General features: G+C 47.4%; 1 protein-coding gene across 3 annotated transcripts in view; it reads left to right on the plus strand.

The window, feature by feature from the left end:
* rspo2 (R-spondin 2) overlaps positions 1-16157 on the plus strand; it is a 79248-nt gene extending 63091 nt beyond the window's left edge. For all 3 annotated transcript variants that reach the window (XM_056601710.1, XM_056601708.1, XM_056601709.1), the window contains one exon: positions 15795-16157. In XM_056601710.1, coding sequence (XP_056457685.1) covers positions 15795-15919 — 125 coding nt within the window. In that variant the 3' untranslated portion in view covers positions 15920-16157. The remainder of the gene's footprint in view (positions 1-15794) is intronic.
* Positions 16158-17821: the final 1664 nt, after the last annotated feature.

Genomic DNA, 17821 nt, shown 5'->3' on the forward strand with positions numbered 1-17821 from the left:
CGCCGGTCCCACCACTGGGACTCTTTCGTTACTCTTAACGCGTATCAAGTATCGGTATGAGGTACGGGGATCCAGGATATTGAGCGCCAGTATCCTCAAAGACCATGTCTGATTTGTTCCGTGCAACACGCTGTCCGGCATGAACGCGGTTGATATTGTTCTTGAGCCCACTGCTGGGACCGTTTGGCTCTTCTTAACCTGGATACGAAGTACCGATATCCTGAAGATGTTGTTTCTGCCCCGCCAAAAAAACCTCACCACCTCGGCCACTCATGGAATAAGGAAGTTGTTTATATTGTCCTTGTTAGCGAAGGTGCCAATTTGAGCTGGCCTGCCCTTTGTTTAGATTCAGTTTCAGCCTTGAGGACGGAAAGCTGTCTGCGCTAAGCCTACCTAATATTGATGTTATTAAGTCGTTACCTCTGAGGTTTCTCTCTGCAGCTCCTGTCAATCAATAGGATTTGGTTAATTTACAAACAGATAAGTCCAAGCGCAAGAGAAGATCTCCACTGTTCAATTATATGTTCTTTTGTAGGTCTGGCTGATGATTTTATCTCACATCATCTCTCCTGTCAGTCTATTTTGTCTCTTTCCCATAGTCATACATTTGTATTCCCCCCCTCTCTCTCTCTCTCTCCCTCTCTCTCTCCTTTCTCTCTCTCTCTCCTTTCTCTCTTTCTCTCCCTCGCGCTTTCTCCATGTCTCTCTGTCTGTCTGTCTGTCTGTCTGTCTGTCTGTCTGTCTGTCTGTCTGTCTGTCTGTCTCTCTCTCTCTCTCTCTCACTCTCTCTCTCTCCCTCTCTCTCTCTCTCTCTCTCGCACTCTCTCGCTTAATCTTTGTCTCTCTGTCTTCATATTTTTTTTTCATATTTTTGTTCCCTCTCACACACTTTCACGACCAAAACCAAAACAAATGAAAAACTGCTGGTTCTACGATGTCAGCGATATTAGATGTTGTGTAATCGACTTCAAATGTTAAAGCTCTCAAAACACCTACTTACTGTAATCCCAGATTTGGGACATGTTGCGAGCGTAAGGTCCAATGCAAACTAATTTTCGACCGGTTGTAAATCGGCTTTCAGATTCTTCACACAAGCGTCTGTTGTAGGGAGCAGACATGACTTTTCGGTGACTCTCGCTTGTCTTTTTGTCTAGGAAATTAACAGAACTGGTAAACAATCCAGGGTGCCATGGTAACCATATGGAGAACGAAAGAGAAACCAGACATGGGGAGCAGAAGAAAATTCCAGAGAATAACTAGAGGGAGGGAGATAGAACAATAAATAAGAGAGAGAGAGAGAGAGAGAGAGAGAGAGAGAGAGAGAGAGAGAGAGAGAGAGAGAGAGAGAGAGAGAGAGAGAGAGAGAGAGAGAGAGAGAGAGAGAGAGAGAGAGAGAGAGAGAGAGAGTATAAAGTCAAATCATTATCCTTGGTCATTGTATTATGTACCTGTGCTGGGAGAGATCCCGGAGCCGTTGCGGGACTATCGATCGCCCATTTGTGTAACCAGAGTAACCCGCTCTGCTGTAGGGCTCATCTAAGGCCAGGGTCCTTCATCTCATCATTAATACTACACTTATCCGTCTCCGCCGCCGTCCCAAAGCACTTGACCCCCGCCACCATTGATACCTCATAATTACTGTGTCTGTGTGCGTGTGCGCGTCGGTATGTTTACGTCTGTATTGGTTGGAGGGGTTCTTTCTTCTCACGCGTGTGTTTGCCATCCAGTCAGACCATTGAGAATATCTAGCAACACGGCGATATACAACGATGTCTCATTAGGCCTGCATGTGTGTACCAGGGACCACCTGTAGCCAGGGCAGAGTGAGACCAGATTGAGCCCAGCTCTCTGGGGGATGGGGTGTGTGAGAGCCGGAGGAAGGGCTGACCATCAGGCAGCGGGCCAGGACGGCTAAGAAGTAAGTATGGTTCTGCGGTGAACCCACTGCGCCGTGCACCCTCTGGCCCTTAGCGTCTGGCAGCCATCTGCTCCTGTGAAACAATGTGCAGAGGACGTTGATTGCTTCAAATCCTCTCTGGAGGAGGCACAACCATCCCCCCCCCCCCCTTGCTCGAGTGTCTGATGGACTTGGTCTTAGAGGGGAATTTTTTTATAGAAGAGATTTTGTCTGCTTGTACACAAGAGACACAAGTGTTTATTGCCACTGTTGCACGATCTCTATGTCGCTCTCTTGCGAGCGTTTGAGTGTAAAAGTTGCACAAAACGGCACGACCCCGCAGGCCTGTCTTGTGTTTGGACAACGCACATCCATGCACGTTTTCTGGACACATTTTTGATATGGACATCAGGCCAGTGTTCTTTTCTTTTTTTTCATCCAGACATCCAGACACTTTCATCTGACTCTGCTAAACCCCATCCTCCCGCCGTGAAGAATTCTCCTTAAGTTTCAACAGCGGCAATCATGGCTCAGCTCGTCCAAGCCAAACCACCGGAGAGAACTGCCCTCGTGCTGTACTCGTGCCACTGCTCTAAACTCTAAACTCTCTAAACTAGCACTCCGCAACAGACCATCGCATCGCTTCCATTTCATCCTTTTTTTTCTCCTTTTTTGTATATTTGGTATTTAACCCTTCCGATTAATGCTTCCCATGCGCTCTTTGAGGGTTTTCTAGAGCTTTTTTTGTTAAGGCCCCTGCAGCTGATTTGATTTGTGGATGACAAGCCCCTTCCCCGCCTTCTCCTGATTTCTGCTGGAATGGAATGGGGGCCGGAGATTACCCATGATCCTTGGCATCCGAGGTAATATCGTGGACAATCCGGATCAGGTCCCGCCAGCGGGAGTGGTGTGAGAAGCGTTTTCCCAGGACAGGGAGAGAGCCACTAATTGGCTGCCTCTCTGTCGGAGTGATTATGCGTGGCTCACGCTGCAGCGTGTTGTGACGGGGGCCGACCGGGCCCTAATCTTCATTTAATAGGGCCCGGCTCTGTAGGGGCCGACACAGTAGCTGCTCCGAGGGCCTCAAGAGCACTGTGACCTCCTCGGAGCTCTGCTCTTTCCTGGCCCCCCCTCTCCTCCTCCTCCATGTTCCCCCATAATGAAGTGGGGGACATGCCTCCATGTGTGATTGTATATTTCACAAGGAAAGCTCTCCAGCATCATGAGTTGGAGAAATTGTATGTCCCAGGATGGTTGCATATGCAACCTATTTCATCTGACTTAAACTCACGCAAAAAAAAAAGATAAAGTGGATCTCTGGAAGTTTCAAACTGCACTGTGGTGTGATGATGAAGTATGAACATGTGAGGGAAACATGGGTGAATAGGAAAGACACATCAACCTGTCATTGACTTGGCCAGGCCCTGGGTATCCACAGGCCAACAACAGTTATGGTCGCACCACTGCGGTCTCAGTCACAAATGACACATGCCTTGTTTCAGCTATCCCTGGCCTCTGTTTGGCGTGCTATGGAGCACTTTTCTGCTTCCTCCTCTCCTGACCCAGCGGATATTGATCCTCTGAGTTGAAGGCTCTGAATACATCGATGAACACCAGTGCTTTCCTAAGAGGATTCAAAGCAAACTGTTGGTGGTCATATTTCCGAGTAACGGCTGCGCTTTAGCTGTGGAGCCTACTTCTCCACGGAACACTTCTTCACGGAGCGAAAGTTAATGAAGGAATAATGAAAAGTAGAAAGAGCAAAAGAACGAAGGGAATAAATACAAATAGAAGGAAAGAAAGAAAGAATAAATGAAATAGAAATATAATAAAAACAGAAAGAGTGAAAGAAGTTCCTTCGGAGGAAGCCGAAGGAGAGAGAAGGGGATGCGATTATCTCCACAATAAGAGCCCTTAGCTCCCTGACCAAAATAAATAGAGCTGCTGTCATTTTGGTAGCAACTGTCTTTTGGTGAGCAATATTTGAAACACCCCATTATCCAGGCTGGCGTTTATATGGAGAATCCATCGTCATACCACAGGCATGAGCCATAAGCCCGGCAGAGGACCTTTCAAAGCCTGTGGGTGTGGAGGGGGTGGGCGCTGGTGCTGGTGGTGCTGGTGGTGGTGGTGGGTGGAGGAGAGGGGTCAACAGTGCTCACTGGAGCTTCAAGTTCTACGTTATTATCATCTGGTCTCTTCCAAGCAGGAAAGATGAAGAGGGGAGAGAAGGGGGTTGTGTAAGTGGTTCCCTCGATCATGGGCCCACTTTGATTTGCAGTTTTATCAAACTGCTCTCTTGGCAGACATGCGTAGCCGCGCTATATTTGAATGAACGCTCTATTTGTCAGTGATTTGATCCCCCCGGAAAGAAGCATGGTAACAATTGTGTTGTCTCAATACTGATATATTATTGAACACAGACCTGGTTTATAAATCTGTGTATGAGTCGGCGCACTGAAAACAATTTCGATTCCTCACATCGTGACTCTGTACAGTAGGAGCTGAACACTGCGTTGCACTGCTCTGGCTGGTGTTAATTTCCGGCACGGGAAAACAAAGCATATGGACAGACGTATCAACACCCCCATTAAAAGCAGACCTAAACTAACAAACAAAGTGGTAGCAAGCTGGGGAGGGCGGATAGGGAGGAGGAGGAGGAGGAGGAGGAGGTGGAGGAGGAGAGGGCAAGAGGCTGTTTACCATCCTCCGACACGCACACACACACACCAACACACACACACACACACACACACACACACACACACACACACACACACACACACACACACACACACACACACACACACACACACACACACACACACACACACAGAAACCCACACGCACTGAAGTACTGCACATGGCATAGCACAGTGAGGACCATAAAAATGAGTTCCATGGAATCTTTCCCTGCCAGTGTTTTCATTCTACCACATATTGGGTTTTCACAGCGGTTCTCCTTTAACAGGGTGCAGGTCCAGTAGTGATGAGCTGTTTCGAGGCCCCCACAGACCCACCCCCCTTCTCTGTTTCGTGATCTTCTCACTCAGTGTTTAGATAACCTCAGACCAGTCTGAGAGGCTACGGTCAAATCCCACCATGGCCCTCCTTCACTCCACCGTGTGTGTGCGTGTGTGTGTGTGTGTGTGTGTGTGTGTGTGTGTGTGTGTGTGTGTGTGTGTGTGTGTGTGTGTGTGTGTGTGTGTGTGTGTGTGTGTGTGTGTGTGTGTGTGTGTGTGTGTCCACATGTGTGTGTGTGTGTGTGTGTGTGTGTGTGTGTGTGTGTGTCCCTCTGTCTCAAACATTCTTAAGGTCTGCCAGACCTCCAGCCCAGGAGTGCTGCCAGCACTCCTGTAGTGGGCTTCACATGCTTTCATCTGCACGCACGCACGCACACTCACACATGCTCACACACACACAAACACACACACGCACGTACCCACTCACACACAAACGCTCACGAACACACACAAACACACGCACACACATAAACACACACACACAGACCCATACGTGCACATGCACACGTGCACAGATGCATTGGTAGAGAGTGTGAGAAACATGAAACACACACTGACAAACAATAAAGCAGACCTCACAGGCGGTTGCCACATTATCTACTCTGCTCCCAGTTTTCCACGTCCCTTCCCTTTGCTTTTCCTGCTCGGAGCTCAAATGACTCCTCTTAGTGGTCCTCGTCTGTCCAATGTCATATTGTGTAGGCTGCGTTCCTGCACACACACACACACACACACACACACACACACACACACACACACACACACACACACACACACACACACACACACACACACACACACACACAGGTAGTTTTCAGGCTGTTGGTCGCGTGGCACACATTGTTTTGAAGGGAGTGTGGCATGACCCATGTCCCCCCCTTTTTGAGAATGCGGGCTTGAGGAGAAAATTATGCAAGGACAAGAGGAAGAGGAGGAGAAGGAGGAAGAGGAGGATGGGTGAAGGCTGAGAACATCTGGTGCACAGTTGCACTGGCTCAACCACCAGAAGCCTCTCTACCCTCATCTCGCCTCTTCTCCCCTCTTCTCGTCTACCCATCGACCCCCCCCCCCCACCCCCTCTCTTTTCCTCTCCAGTCCTCTCCACTCCATTTCAAACCTATCCTCTCCACACCCTTCTCTCCACTCCTCTCCTATGCGCCCCTCCTCTCTCCTCGCCCCTCCTCACCTCTCCTGTACACTTAGACACAACAATCGTACCTCTGATTGTGTATGTGTGTGTGGGGGGATGGAGAGAGATAGAGAGAGAGAGAGAGAGAGAGAGAGAGAGAGAGAGAGAGAGAGAGAGAGAGAGAGAGAGAGAGAGAGAGAGAGAGAGAGAGAGAGAGAGAGAGAGAGAGAGAGAGAGAGAGAGAGAGAGAGAGAGAGAGAGACAGACCTGAGAGAGACAAATACAGGGAGTGTGGACTTCCAACAAACCATTTATATTGGCTTAAGTAGAGGTTAGAGCTGACTCCTGGAGTTTCTACTGTACTCAACATTCAGTAGTGCCTGGTGACGTCACCGCTTAGCAATCTCACCCTGAAGGAAGCAGACGTTGGCGAGCAGCCCCTTGGTCTCTAAAAGCCCAAAGTGTTTTCAAAGTATTTGCTTCTATTTCTACGTACAGATAAAGACCTTGACCTTAAATGACTTTGAAGACTGTGACCACTTTCAGGCAATTAGTGCTTTTCTTATAAAGGCAGTTTTAGCAAAAAAAATATTGGAATTTCAAACCGATACTCTCGCGCTGTATCGATTCCGGGCGTAAAAAAAAACAACTCACTTCATAGACACGGGTCGATGATACGCACGGCCCCTCGGGAACGCTCCGTGGGCTCCCAGTGTGCACCAGCATCCCTCTAATTTGATCCATCTTTCCTTACCTTGGCCCCCTTCTCAGACAGATGTCGCTGCCCTCTCATATACACAAACCTCTCCCCGTTGAGGTGAGACCCCCAAATTACACTGTAATCAAACACAGCTAAAAACAACAAGAAGATCTATGCCATATGCCGAGGCGGGGGCCTCCTGTTTGTGTTTAGGTAAGTGAGAGCCGGGATTATTGACAGGATTGGATGAGCCCTGCCGGCTGGCGATGGAAAGGCCCGGCGCGGCTCCGACAACAGTTCTCACCAGAGACACGAGCAGACGCGTGGAGCCACCGCGGTGGCTCCACGCGTCTGCTGGTGTCTCTGATGAGTGTCTCGTGTCTCCGATGGGATCCGCTGTCAGAGCCGCTCAGCTGTCCGGCACCCCCCATCCCCCCCCGTCCCCCCCCGTCCCCCCCCATCCCCCCCCGTCCCCCCACGTCCCCCCCCGTCCCCCCACGTCCCCCCCCGTCCCCCCCCGGTCCCCGTCCCCGGTCCCCCCCCCGGCCGTATGACAAGTGTCAGGGGCACCGCAGGCCTCAGGGACAGGAGATCAGCCGCTTCCTGGTTAAGGTTGGATTCTCTCTCTCTCTCTCTCTCTCTCTCTCTCTCTCTCTCTCTCTCTCTCTCTCTCTCTCTCTCTCTCTCTCGCTGCAGTTGAACGAGAGCCACGATACGAAAACATCAAACCCCCCCCACCCCCCCCCCCCCCCCCCCCGAAACACCCCAATCCTCCCCTGCCCAACCTGCTTTATTTTCCTATACCTAACTCTGCGATGCGATCAGACTATTTTTATCAAAATATATTTGGGAGCCGGACCTGTTTAACCTTTCAAGGTTTGAATTTTCGATGGAGACCGGGGACAGGGGGGATGCGGGCTGGGGTATGGCGGGGGCCGGTTGGGGTTGCAGCAGCAGTGCCTTTACTTTGTGGGAATTAGCGAACTGATCAAAGAAAACAAAAGCACTCCCCCCGGTACCGAGGGAGGGTTGATTCCCTCATCACCAGCCCTGGTCGCGGGGGGATTGCGGCGTGATCCACGGCGGCGTCTAAGCCAGGGCGACTTAGCCTGGCTCCCTGCTTGTTAGAGTCTGATGCCATTTTGGGACCGCGCTGCGCCGAGTCCAGACATGGCGGGGATTTCCTCCTGGTGTTTTCCTCGCCGGGCAGCAGAAGGATGAACGGACTTATGTGGAGAAATTAGATATAAAGAAGCAAATACACTCGACAATTTCCTCTTGCATCCTGTTTTGGCCGAGGGTGCTTTTTTTTGTTACTTTGGAGCTGGGCTGACTTTAGCTCTCATTCCTGGAGAACCAGGTTTGGAAACAGGAGAAGTCAGCAAACATTAGCTGACTTTGGAAAATATTTGCCTTACATATTTTAATCGAAAAATGTATGCATCTGCAATATACTCACATAATGTAATGTGTCTTTGTGGTCATGTGACTGTGTGACAATGGCTGTAAAAGTCCACTGTTAAACATCCTTGAGGGGGATTGATGGAGAACTTTGTTCTGAGAAACGCTGAATTCCAAGGCCGATTTAAAGACGGAAAAGGTATACTGTGTAAAAGTTCACCTATTTAACGATACTGCCAAGGAACTTTTATTAACTTGTATAGTTTAAATTGGAAAGCAATGACAATGAACCCGTATGGCTATAACCCGGGATCCAGTATAAACAAGGACAGAAGGAGCTGAGCATATCAGAGTCGCTTAAGAAGAGCTCTTGTTTGTTAAATATAAATCGTTTCACTAGCTCAATGAAAGAGCCACATCGTAAACTCCGGGCACTTCTTTGTTTATATCAGGCCATAATGAAATCCATTAGACGGATCAAAGTGTGCTCGTGTTTTTTTCTCTATTCTATTTCACATAAACAAGTTAATGACAAAATGAATCCCAAACACAAACACCTCGGCCTCACTCCTAACTTGAATCTCACGAGACCTCTCAATCTGCCACAAATCTGCCGTCGCTTTACCAGGGCACATTACTAAATGTGTATTATTTCATTGTTTCCGGCTCTTGAGGGCTTTCATTTGATCCGTGCTCCCGTTTCCCTCCAGCCCTCCCTCCTCCTCGCGACCAGCATGTGGAGGCACTCTGTAGATACCCTGGCCCACGTACACACACAACCATTACTACAGCCCCTCCGCGCCGCCCACCAGAAAGCAGCATTGTTGCGTCAGGCACGACAACAAGAAACCCCTCTCTAGGAACCCTAACCCTTCCCCCCCCCCCCCGACGCTCCGATAAGCTCCATGCTATTTTTTTTCTTTGCTTATCCTGAAATACAAGAAAACATTAAGCCATTCATTAAAGTCAACTAAGGCTAATTATCCCCCATTCGCCCAGAGAGCCCAGAGGGGACGAGGAAGAAAGCTCCATGTATTCAGGCCCAGATGTGTTGGTGAGTCGGGACAGAGAGATAGCTGACCACAGCAGAGGGTCTCTCTCTCTCTCTCTCTCTCTCTCTCTCTCTCTCTCTCTCTCTCTCTCTCTCTCTCTCTCTCTCTCTCTCTTCATCCCTCTCTCTCTCCCAGTCTCTCTTTTCATCCTTCTCTCTCTCCCACTCTCTCTCTCTTCATCTTTCTTTCGCTCTCTCTCCCACTCTCTCTCTCTTCATCATTCTCTCTCTCTCTCTTCATCTTCCTCTCACTCTCTCCCTCGCTCTCGCTTCATCCATCTCTTGTGCTCTCCCTTGCTCTCTCTTTTAATCTCTCTCTCTCCCTCTCCCTCCCTCTCTCTCTCTCTCTCTCTCTCTCTCTCTCTCTCTCTCTCTCTCTCTCTCTCTCTCTCTCTCTCTCTCTCTCTCTCTCTCTCTCTCTCTCTCTCTCTCGGGGTCCTGTGGTTTTCCAGCGCACCATCAGAACCCCGCAGCGGCTTCAGCAGCAGCTAGTGAACGTGCCTGATGCAACCTCCATGACACCATCGCTTTAAACCAAGCCAACATGCCGGAGATAGGACTCCGTTATTATTCCACCGCCTTCCCCACCTCCCCCCACTTCCCCCCCTCCTCCGTTTAACTTGTGTTGGTAGAGAGGACTTGGCCCAGCTCGCCTTTTTGTTGTTTTGATTTCTAAATCTGTTCCTTCTGGTCCCCCCCCCCACTCCCACCCCCAACCCCACCACGACATCGGGGCCCTTAATCCCCGGCAGTAGTGTGGCTGTGTTGCAGTGTTGCTTGAGGGGGAGCTGGAGGAGTTGTAACTGTACCTTTAGTTGGAGGGCATATGGAGCAACACCATCTTCCCTGGTCAGGGAACACATCATCCAATCGAATATGATTCAATATAGGGGGAAAATATGCACTTTAACTTTCTCAGATGGATTGGCCCTACTTTGGAAACATGGACATGGATGGGCTGATGGTGAACCATGAAGACTTGTAGAGTGCAGCTGAGCAGCGCTGAGACCATCATGCACGGGGCTCATCCCTCATACAGGGCGGACAGGTTGCCTGGGAGGTGTGACTGACGGAAAAACTGCGCACTTGTCTCAGATGACCATCGGCCGAATGAATCAGAGGGTCGGTCATGCGTGTTTAGCCGCTGGCGATTCGTCCACTCGCCTTTAATCCACTTTGTCCGGTGGTGGGGTAGGGGTGGTGAGGAGGGGGGCAACGCTTGGACTTTGTCGGCGAAGCGGCCCCCTTCAAAAGAGGTGAACTTGTTTTGTAATCTCCATGCAGGATCCTCCCGACAGGCCACAGATGAGGAAATAATGAGCGAGCTAATCCTAAACATTATCTTTTATAAGTCGGGATCCATGTGTTTCCAATCACCGCCGGCTAAATAGCCCTGTGATAGTAAGCAGAGCATGGGGAAAAAGGAGAGGGAAAGGAAGGAAAAACGAAAGTGAGTGAACGAGAGAGAGCATCATCCAGAGTAACCTTGTTATGGCCCGGTGACGCTGTGCAGAGAGCCTCTTGTCAGCTCGCTGGCAAGGTGCACTTCATTGAAACGGCTCTTATGTTTAGTTTTTCCTTCGTCACAGCAGAGACACATATTAATTCAGTTTATCTTTGTACCTCTCGCTCTCTCTTTCTCTCTCTCTCTCGCTCTTCTCTCGCTCTCGCTCTTCTCTCGCTCTCTCTCTCTCTCGCTCTCGCTCTTCTCTCGCTCTCGCTCTCTCTCTCTCTCGCTCTCTCTCTCGCTCTCTGTCCCTCGCTCTCTCCTATTCTAGTTATATTTCCTCTAACGTTTCTCAACCACTCCTTCAAATGATAAGCATAAACGGTGGCATTAGCTAACGCTATTACAACGCAGTGAACAGCAACAACATCAAACACTATCTGGGGTTTGACCAACGCACAGGACGTAAGGGGGTCGCAGTGACGTTGAAAGCCACTCGTACGTGACCGAGTCTGAACTGTAAATAGGTTGAAATAAGGTCAGGCAATGTGGGGCGCTGCACTGTTAAACAAAACAAACTGAATTAAACGACGGCACAAAGCACTGTCGTAGGACTCCTATCCCTCTCGAGCGAAGGAGTTAGTCAGCGTTTAAGTTAAGCCGAGCACTGGCCGGGGCCCTTAGACCCGTTCTTCCATTATAAATGTATGTGTGAGCAGGCCCTTAATGGCTGCTAATCCAATTTCTGCCACTGAAATCAAATCTCTCCGGCGCCAGTACTTCTCTCCTTCCCTTTGCAAATGATGGCCTCCGCTCTTTCTTGGGCCTGTTTACGGAAAAAAAGCACAGTCTCCCAAAAAAACAACCTGAATAATTTCTAGCTTCACCTTATTTAAGTCAGTCTAAATCTTCCAAATTGTTTTGCCTGGGGCCGTTCCCCCGCTCCCTCCCTTCTATAAAAGTTATTAATTGACAGGCTGAGGTCGCAGGCGTCTCGCAGAGCGCTGCAGTAACTGGAGAGTGCAGGGAGAGGTTTCTCCTCGAGCGCAGGAGCCCCATTTACCGTACGTCTTAATGCCTCCTCGAGGTCATCCATCGATTTCTCCCAGACCGCAAGCAATGGAGATAAGATTAGGCCCGTCGATTCCAGCCCTGCCGCCGCAGCTGTTAGCGGATGAAGTCACTTGTCCGTGCCGGTGGGGCGGGGGTGTTTTCGCTCTTCTTCGGCCAGGTCACGGCCCAGCTGATTATAGGTTTACATGTGTAGACACACACAGAAGGAAAAGGGGCACCGGGCCAGTCCAAACACAAAGCTTGACCACCCCTCTCTCTCTTTCTCTCTCTCTCTCTCTCGCTCTCTCTAGCTACTTCAGGATGTCGTTTCTCAAGATGAATAAAGTTTCTCTTGGAGACGTGGGGAAGGAAAACATGTTTTTGTAACGTGACAGAATACATTTGTTAGAGCTGAGTTTCATTTCTCGAGTGCTGGCTTTGGCCTTTTCCCCTGTCTGAGCGAGGATTGGATACACCGGAGTGCATCAATAAGGCGAGTGGTCATATTGCCAGCCCGCAAGAAGATATTGTCCTGGAGCGATTTTCTAATAATATGATATGTCTCACTGTGCATACCTCGCTGTCGCGATAACAATCTACTGTTGCGTGCTGCAGTCAAACTATTTCCAACGTATCAGCGTCCACTGCTTAAATATAGTCAGCATTGGGTTACTGGACATCGGCATACACTTATTATGCACGCAAACACATCACTTAAACAATGGACACGCACACAGACACACACATATACACAGATGGATTCTTTCCCTCACACAAACACACGCACATATACAGATGCACTCTCACACACACACACACACACACACACAAAACAATTATCCAACAGCAGGCCCCGGTTATGATTTAGAAATCCAAAACAGTTTAATTTGCGTAAAGTATTTCTATTTGTTTGTTTATGGGACTTCCAGTGCAAACTCAGACACAGAACTCATGTTGGCAGAAGATGATTGTATCTACAAAGGAAAATGAAACATTTAAATCATGGACTGCTGAAGTTATATCAGGGGCAGCCAAGACGGAACACCAGTATAAAATAGGGTTACATATTTGTAACCCTGTAAAGTCTCCTACTTTAATTCAATTTCTACTTTGCCAATAATGACATTCATAAAAGACCAAACAGATTTGAACCGTAGCGTGGCTTCCAAAAACAGAATTGTCTTTACATGCTCTTAGATTTATGAATTTGTTCCTGGTTTTGAAAGCTATTGAGATGACTTAATCATTTCTTTCCAGGCAAATGAAACCGTTTCCTCTGTGCAACCCTGGTAATCAGCTTAAGTGATTACATTGGTCGTAAATATGAGATGATGAAAGCTTGGCTCGTTCCAAGCGCATTGTGCCCTAAAAGAAAGGCTGAAAAGCAGCTCTTGACAAGGCATGATAGCCCATCTCGACAGCGTGCTATTGATGCTAGAGGATGGCATTTCACTGTGTTGGTATTGGTTGCCCTCTAGCTGTCAGCGCTGAGAACTTATGTGCTTATCGAATAGAGTTTGATAGAATTAGCCTGGGATTCTATTGAATTACCACACGCTTATGGTTCTCAAACTTCAGCAGTGGCCGTCAACACATATTAGCTATTTTATGATGATGATGATGATGATGATGATGATGTATCATATACGGACGACAGGAGTCACGACAGAATCAAATCAAACATGGTTGTGCTAAGAAGTAGACCAAGACGTTTTCTTTTTGATCTGTGTTTAACAAGGTGCAACTTCTTGTTGTTGTTTCAAACAGCATGCTACAAAAACAATACACAGAATCCATTGCCCTTCTAGAGTAGAATCAAAAAAAGACTGGGAAGTAGCAAGCACTTCTAAAACACTAGTCTAATGAAACCCAGCTGTCCTTAGCCCTATGAGATTTGTAATGGTTTAGCACTGTTTTGCTTGACAGTGCCTAAGAAGTAAGCCTATAACTATAGGGCATTGTCTATAAACTCAAAACAGTTTCATCTGTAATCTGAATTTGAGGATCTGAGTTTCTTTCCGATGCTTAGAGATGGATGTAAGAATGCAGCAGCTACAGTGTGGGTGTTTGTCTGGTCCCACTGTCTTGGCAGTGGTTAAATTACAGCATTGTACTGCCATGTTCAGAACTAGCCTTCAAACCTATGTTTTAACCTTTACCTCCTTGCACCGTTTTGAAGTACATGCAATTTTTCTCTGCCAAAGTGTCCCGATACGTTCCATGAGGGTCCTGCGAGCGCAGTTCTTAATGGAGAGAGATTATGAACCTCTGTACATGGGTTTAATTGCAGTCAAATGTAATGCATCTTGAATTGATTGCACCCAGGCCAATGTTTATGAGTGCAGACAGATGCTGAATGAAAATGGCCTTTTGAGATTGCAATTAGTCATGAGATCCACAGGAAACACAGTGTTGAACTTCATCATTGACACACGATACTGTGGTTCATCCTGTAAGATATTTACTGTGCACACGTTCGCTTAATGTGTTTTGGATCAAAGTGCTAGGTAAATCCTTGTTTGGTACACAGTATTTTTTAGTTTACCATGGTTCGCCTGAGATCTGCGTGTATGAAATGCAACTGCCTCAGAATGGCCATGTGACTTTAAATGGCAACGTTGAAGTAATTGGAGGAAATGGCTGCGGCATGGTTTGATGTGTTTATGCATCGGTCATACTCATTGAGAAATGCCTTTAATAGAGCAATATCTTGTTTTCTCATGCATGTCCACACAAGTATTTTACAGTTCGGTACAGCAAATGGGCCATTCCTTATTTTTTTATCCACTTCAGGTCTGCCAGTACATATGAGAAGCCAATTAAAGATAATGCCACATATTACACTATGTTACCTTTCTGTTCCTGGGAGCAAGTGTAATAATAAGACTTAGAAGTGGTCTGCTTGAGGCCTAGAGCTGAGACCTGTTTTTATTCTGCGATTTTCCCGCTCAGTGGACCGTGGCTCATTGCTGTGGCTGTGTGTTGGGATCCAGATAGCATCTCATCATCCAACCCTTACCCTGCTTTTTCCCCCCATTAGAGCGACTTTCCCTTTAAATTCCCTTACACTCACTGCTTTTCACACCCATTCGTCTGATACACACACTCTTGAAACACACACACACACACACACACACACACACACACACAAGCATACACTCACACACGCATTCATGCACAAACACTCACATACACACGCACAAACACACACACACAAACACACATTCACTCATTCAATCACTCACTAACTCACAGAAATGCAGAAACACAGACATACTCACAGAAACGCACACACATACACACACACACATAGACAAACACACACACACACACACACACACACACACACACACACACACACACACACACACACACACACACACACACACACACACACACACACACACACACACTGCGTTATCTTATTTGTTTGGCAGCCAAATTGTTGCCCTGTGGTTCAGTAGTCAACATTTTCTCCGTCGTTGGGAGCCCAGAGCTCTGCAGCCTTCACCACACAAGGTTCCATGAGCACACGTTTGTTTCCCAGCATGCTTCACCCGCACCACATAAACCTGGGATTTATTAACCTTCGGGAGGCAGACCTTTTAAACACGAGTTATTAATGTTTATTTTGTCTAACCCTGCTTTATTAACTCAGTACTGCAGACAAAAACAATAAGATGGTGTTAAAAAGTAAAGACGCTCACCCCTGTGTGTCAAAGTACACACATCCAAGGAGATCTATGTAACATTAAGGAGTTTAAATGGCCCTGTGAGAACGTTTCAGTTAGGATGAATGTGTATATCTGATAGAAGCGGGCCTGGCTCAGAGTGAGCCCATTGGCTGCTCTGAGCTGAGTCCGATGACACCTCACAAAGCCCTCTTTAGAGATTTTAAACCAAACAGTGAGTGGGTGGGGGTAGGCGAGGTCGCCCAACAGCCATCATGATCCCTTGAGAAACCATTCAGGATACATTTGGATGTTTTTCCCCGAATTGGAGGGAAGTAATGAACCCTTTTGTGAAATGTCAAAAAATAACATCCAAATGGGAACATTTGAAACTAACCGTTGTTGCTGTTGCCTTCCTCTAGGGGGATCGGGGAAACAACGGACCAAAGAACCAAAGAAGAAGAACACCAAGCAGAAGCTCCGGGTCCGGGCTCAGAACCAGCACAGCGACCACCTGGCCTCAGTGCGCTCCAGCCACCGGGACTGAGCGCCACGCAACGCACAGCCCAACGACACGCTGCTAGCCACCGCCGCCACCGCTGCTCAACACACACACACACGTCCCCAAGGAACAGACTCCGCTCACTCAGAACCCCTCAACTCCACACAGACACACAAACACACACCCAACTGTGCCCACACAACTCCCGCCTGCTCGGTTGTAGGGCGAGGTACGTTCAAACACATGCACACACAGACACACACAATCAATTAGGAAACTCATACTCAACGCTGGTGTCCACCTCGCCTCCTTACTGCCCCCCCCTCCTACCCCCCTCCCACCCCACGCGTGCATTGCTGACCAACCCAAACAGTCCGATCAACCCCTCCCCCTCCCATGCACCCGCATCCCTTTCCTGACCTTCGACTGGCGACCTTTCAACAGTGACACCCATCAGTGACGGACCCACTCACACACAACATCATCATCATCTCATCTCCACGGAAACGGAAGACCAAAACGATTCCCCAGAGAGAGGCGCCGGAGGGACGCCCAAAAGCACGGAGGAGAGGCGCAACGGAAGGTGTTCTCAGTTTTGCGACGCTGGCGAAGGAGCGCACAAGCTGTATAAACTGTCGTGGGACAATGAGAGACGGAGCAAGAGCTTGACGAAAAGCGAGGAGAGGCGAGGCAGAGGGGTGGATGAACATAAAGGACGGAGGACGGTAAAGATGGAGAGAGAGTGAGGGAGAGAGTGAAAGAGAGAGATCTTGGCTCTCGTTAAAAAAGAACGATGCTGATGGACACATTATTTACATCTTGAAACTAAAAAGAGACTGTTTTTTCTGTATTTATGACAAAGCTATCCCACCGCCTGTGTACCGCTCCCCTTTCTTTCGGGACGCAGTGTTTTCCCTGTATGGCCTTTATCTGTATGTACATTTTCAAGAGTAAAGGAAAAATCATGCATAGTTGCAGTATTTTATTCTCAGCACAAACTGTTTACGTTCAGACCGCTTCATGCTCTAACTGTATAGTGTCGATAAATAAAAAAAAGAAATTTAGTTGTTGGTTCCGCATGGCAACACACACTCCTGTGTATATAGTTTATCTAATTATAAACGTATTACTGTATTTTCAGTATTGACTCATTCATTGTCCTAAATGTTTTAGAGTTCAAGGGTTGTAATATTAAGCTTCAGATTGAAAAAAATTAAAATAAAATAATAAACATAGCCTCCACATAGCTATTACATTTATATGGTATATATTTGATTTATTTATTAATTCTATTTTTTACTTTTTGTGTTCATCGGAAATCTATGCCTCATGCTGTTACTCTTATATGCTGAAATATTATTAGGAATTCCGTATACCAATTCACATATCTTTAACAAGTGGATGTTTTTGTTTTGTCATGCCCAACAGTGTCATTTTCTCATTTGAATTCTCAATTCTCATTTGACTGCCTACTGATTTCAACATGTTGGAAAAGAACAACAATACAATAATGATTTGTTAAATGTACCCTAGGTTTAATAATCAGGCTCCAGCAACTATATGGTCATAGGACTGCATATGTGTACATGGTGTTTTATTAAAATACATTTCATGTGACTGTATCTTGAATGACTTATTTTATTTCTCTTCTCTCAGCCGTTGTTACACCTCACACCTATTGTTCCCCCTCTTAACTTGAAACACCCCACACTTTTATGACCCACCAAAACGTTACAATAAATACACCTTAAAAAAAAATCTTTATTCAAACTATATCCAGAACGTGCCAGATGGGAAATTGTTTCAATCGACGTTGAGGTCAGGGTTGGCTTGAGATTCACTCCGTATAATCATTCTCTCTTAAAAATACTGCGACCAATTCTGCCAGACAGTGTATGAATGAACAGTAGCAAATGAATCATATTGTGTCACATATATCATCCTAGG

Source organism: Gadus chalcogrammus, chromosome 11 (assembly GCF_026213295.1).
Source record: "Gadus chalcogrammus isolate NIFS_2021 chromosome 11, NIFS_Gcha_1.0, whole genome shotgun sequence".
NCBI lineage: Eukaryota > Metazoa > Chordata > Actinopteri > Gadiformes > Gadidae > Gadus > Gadus chalcogrammus.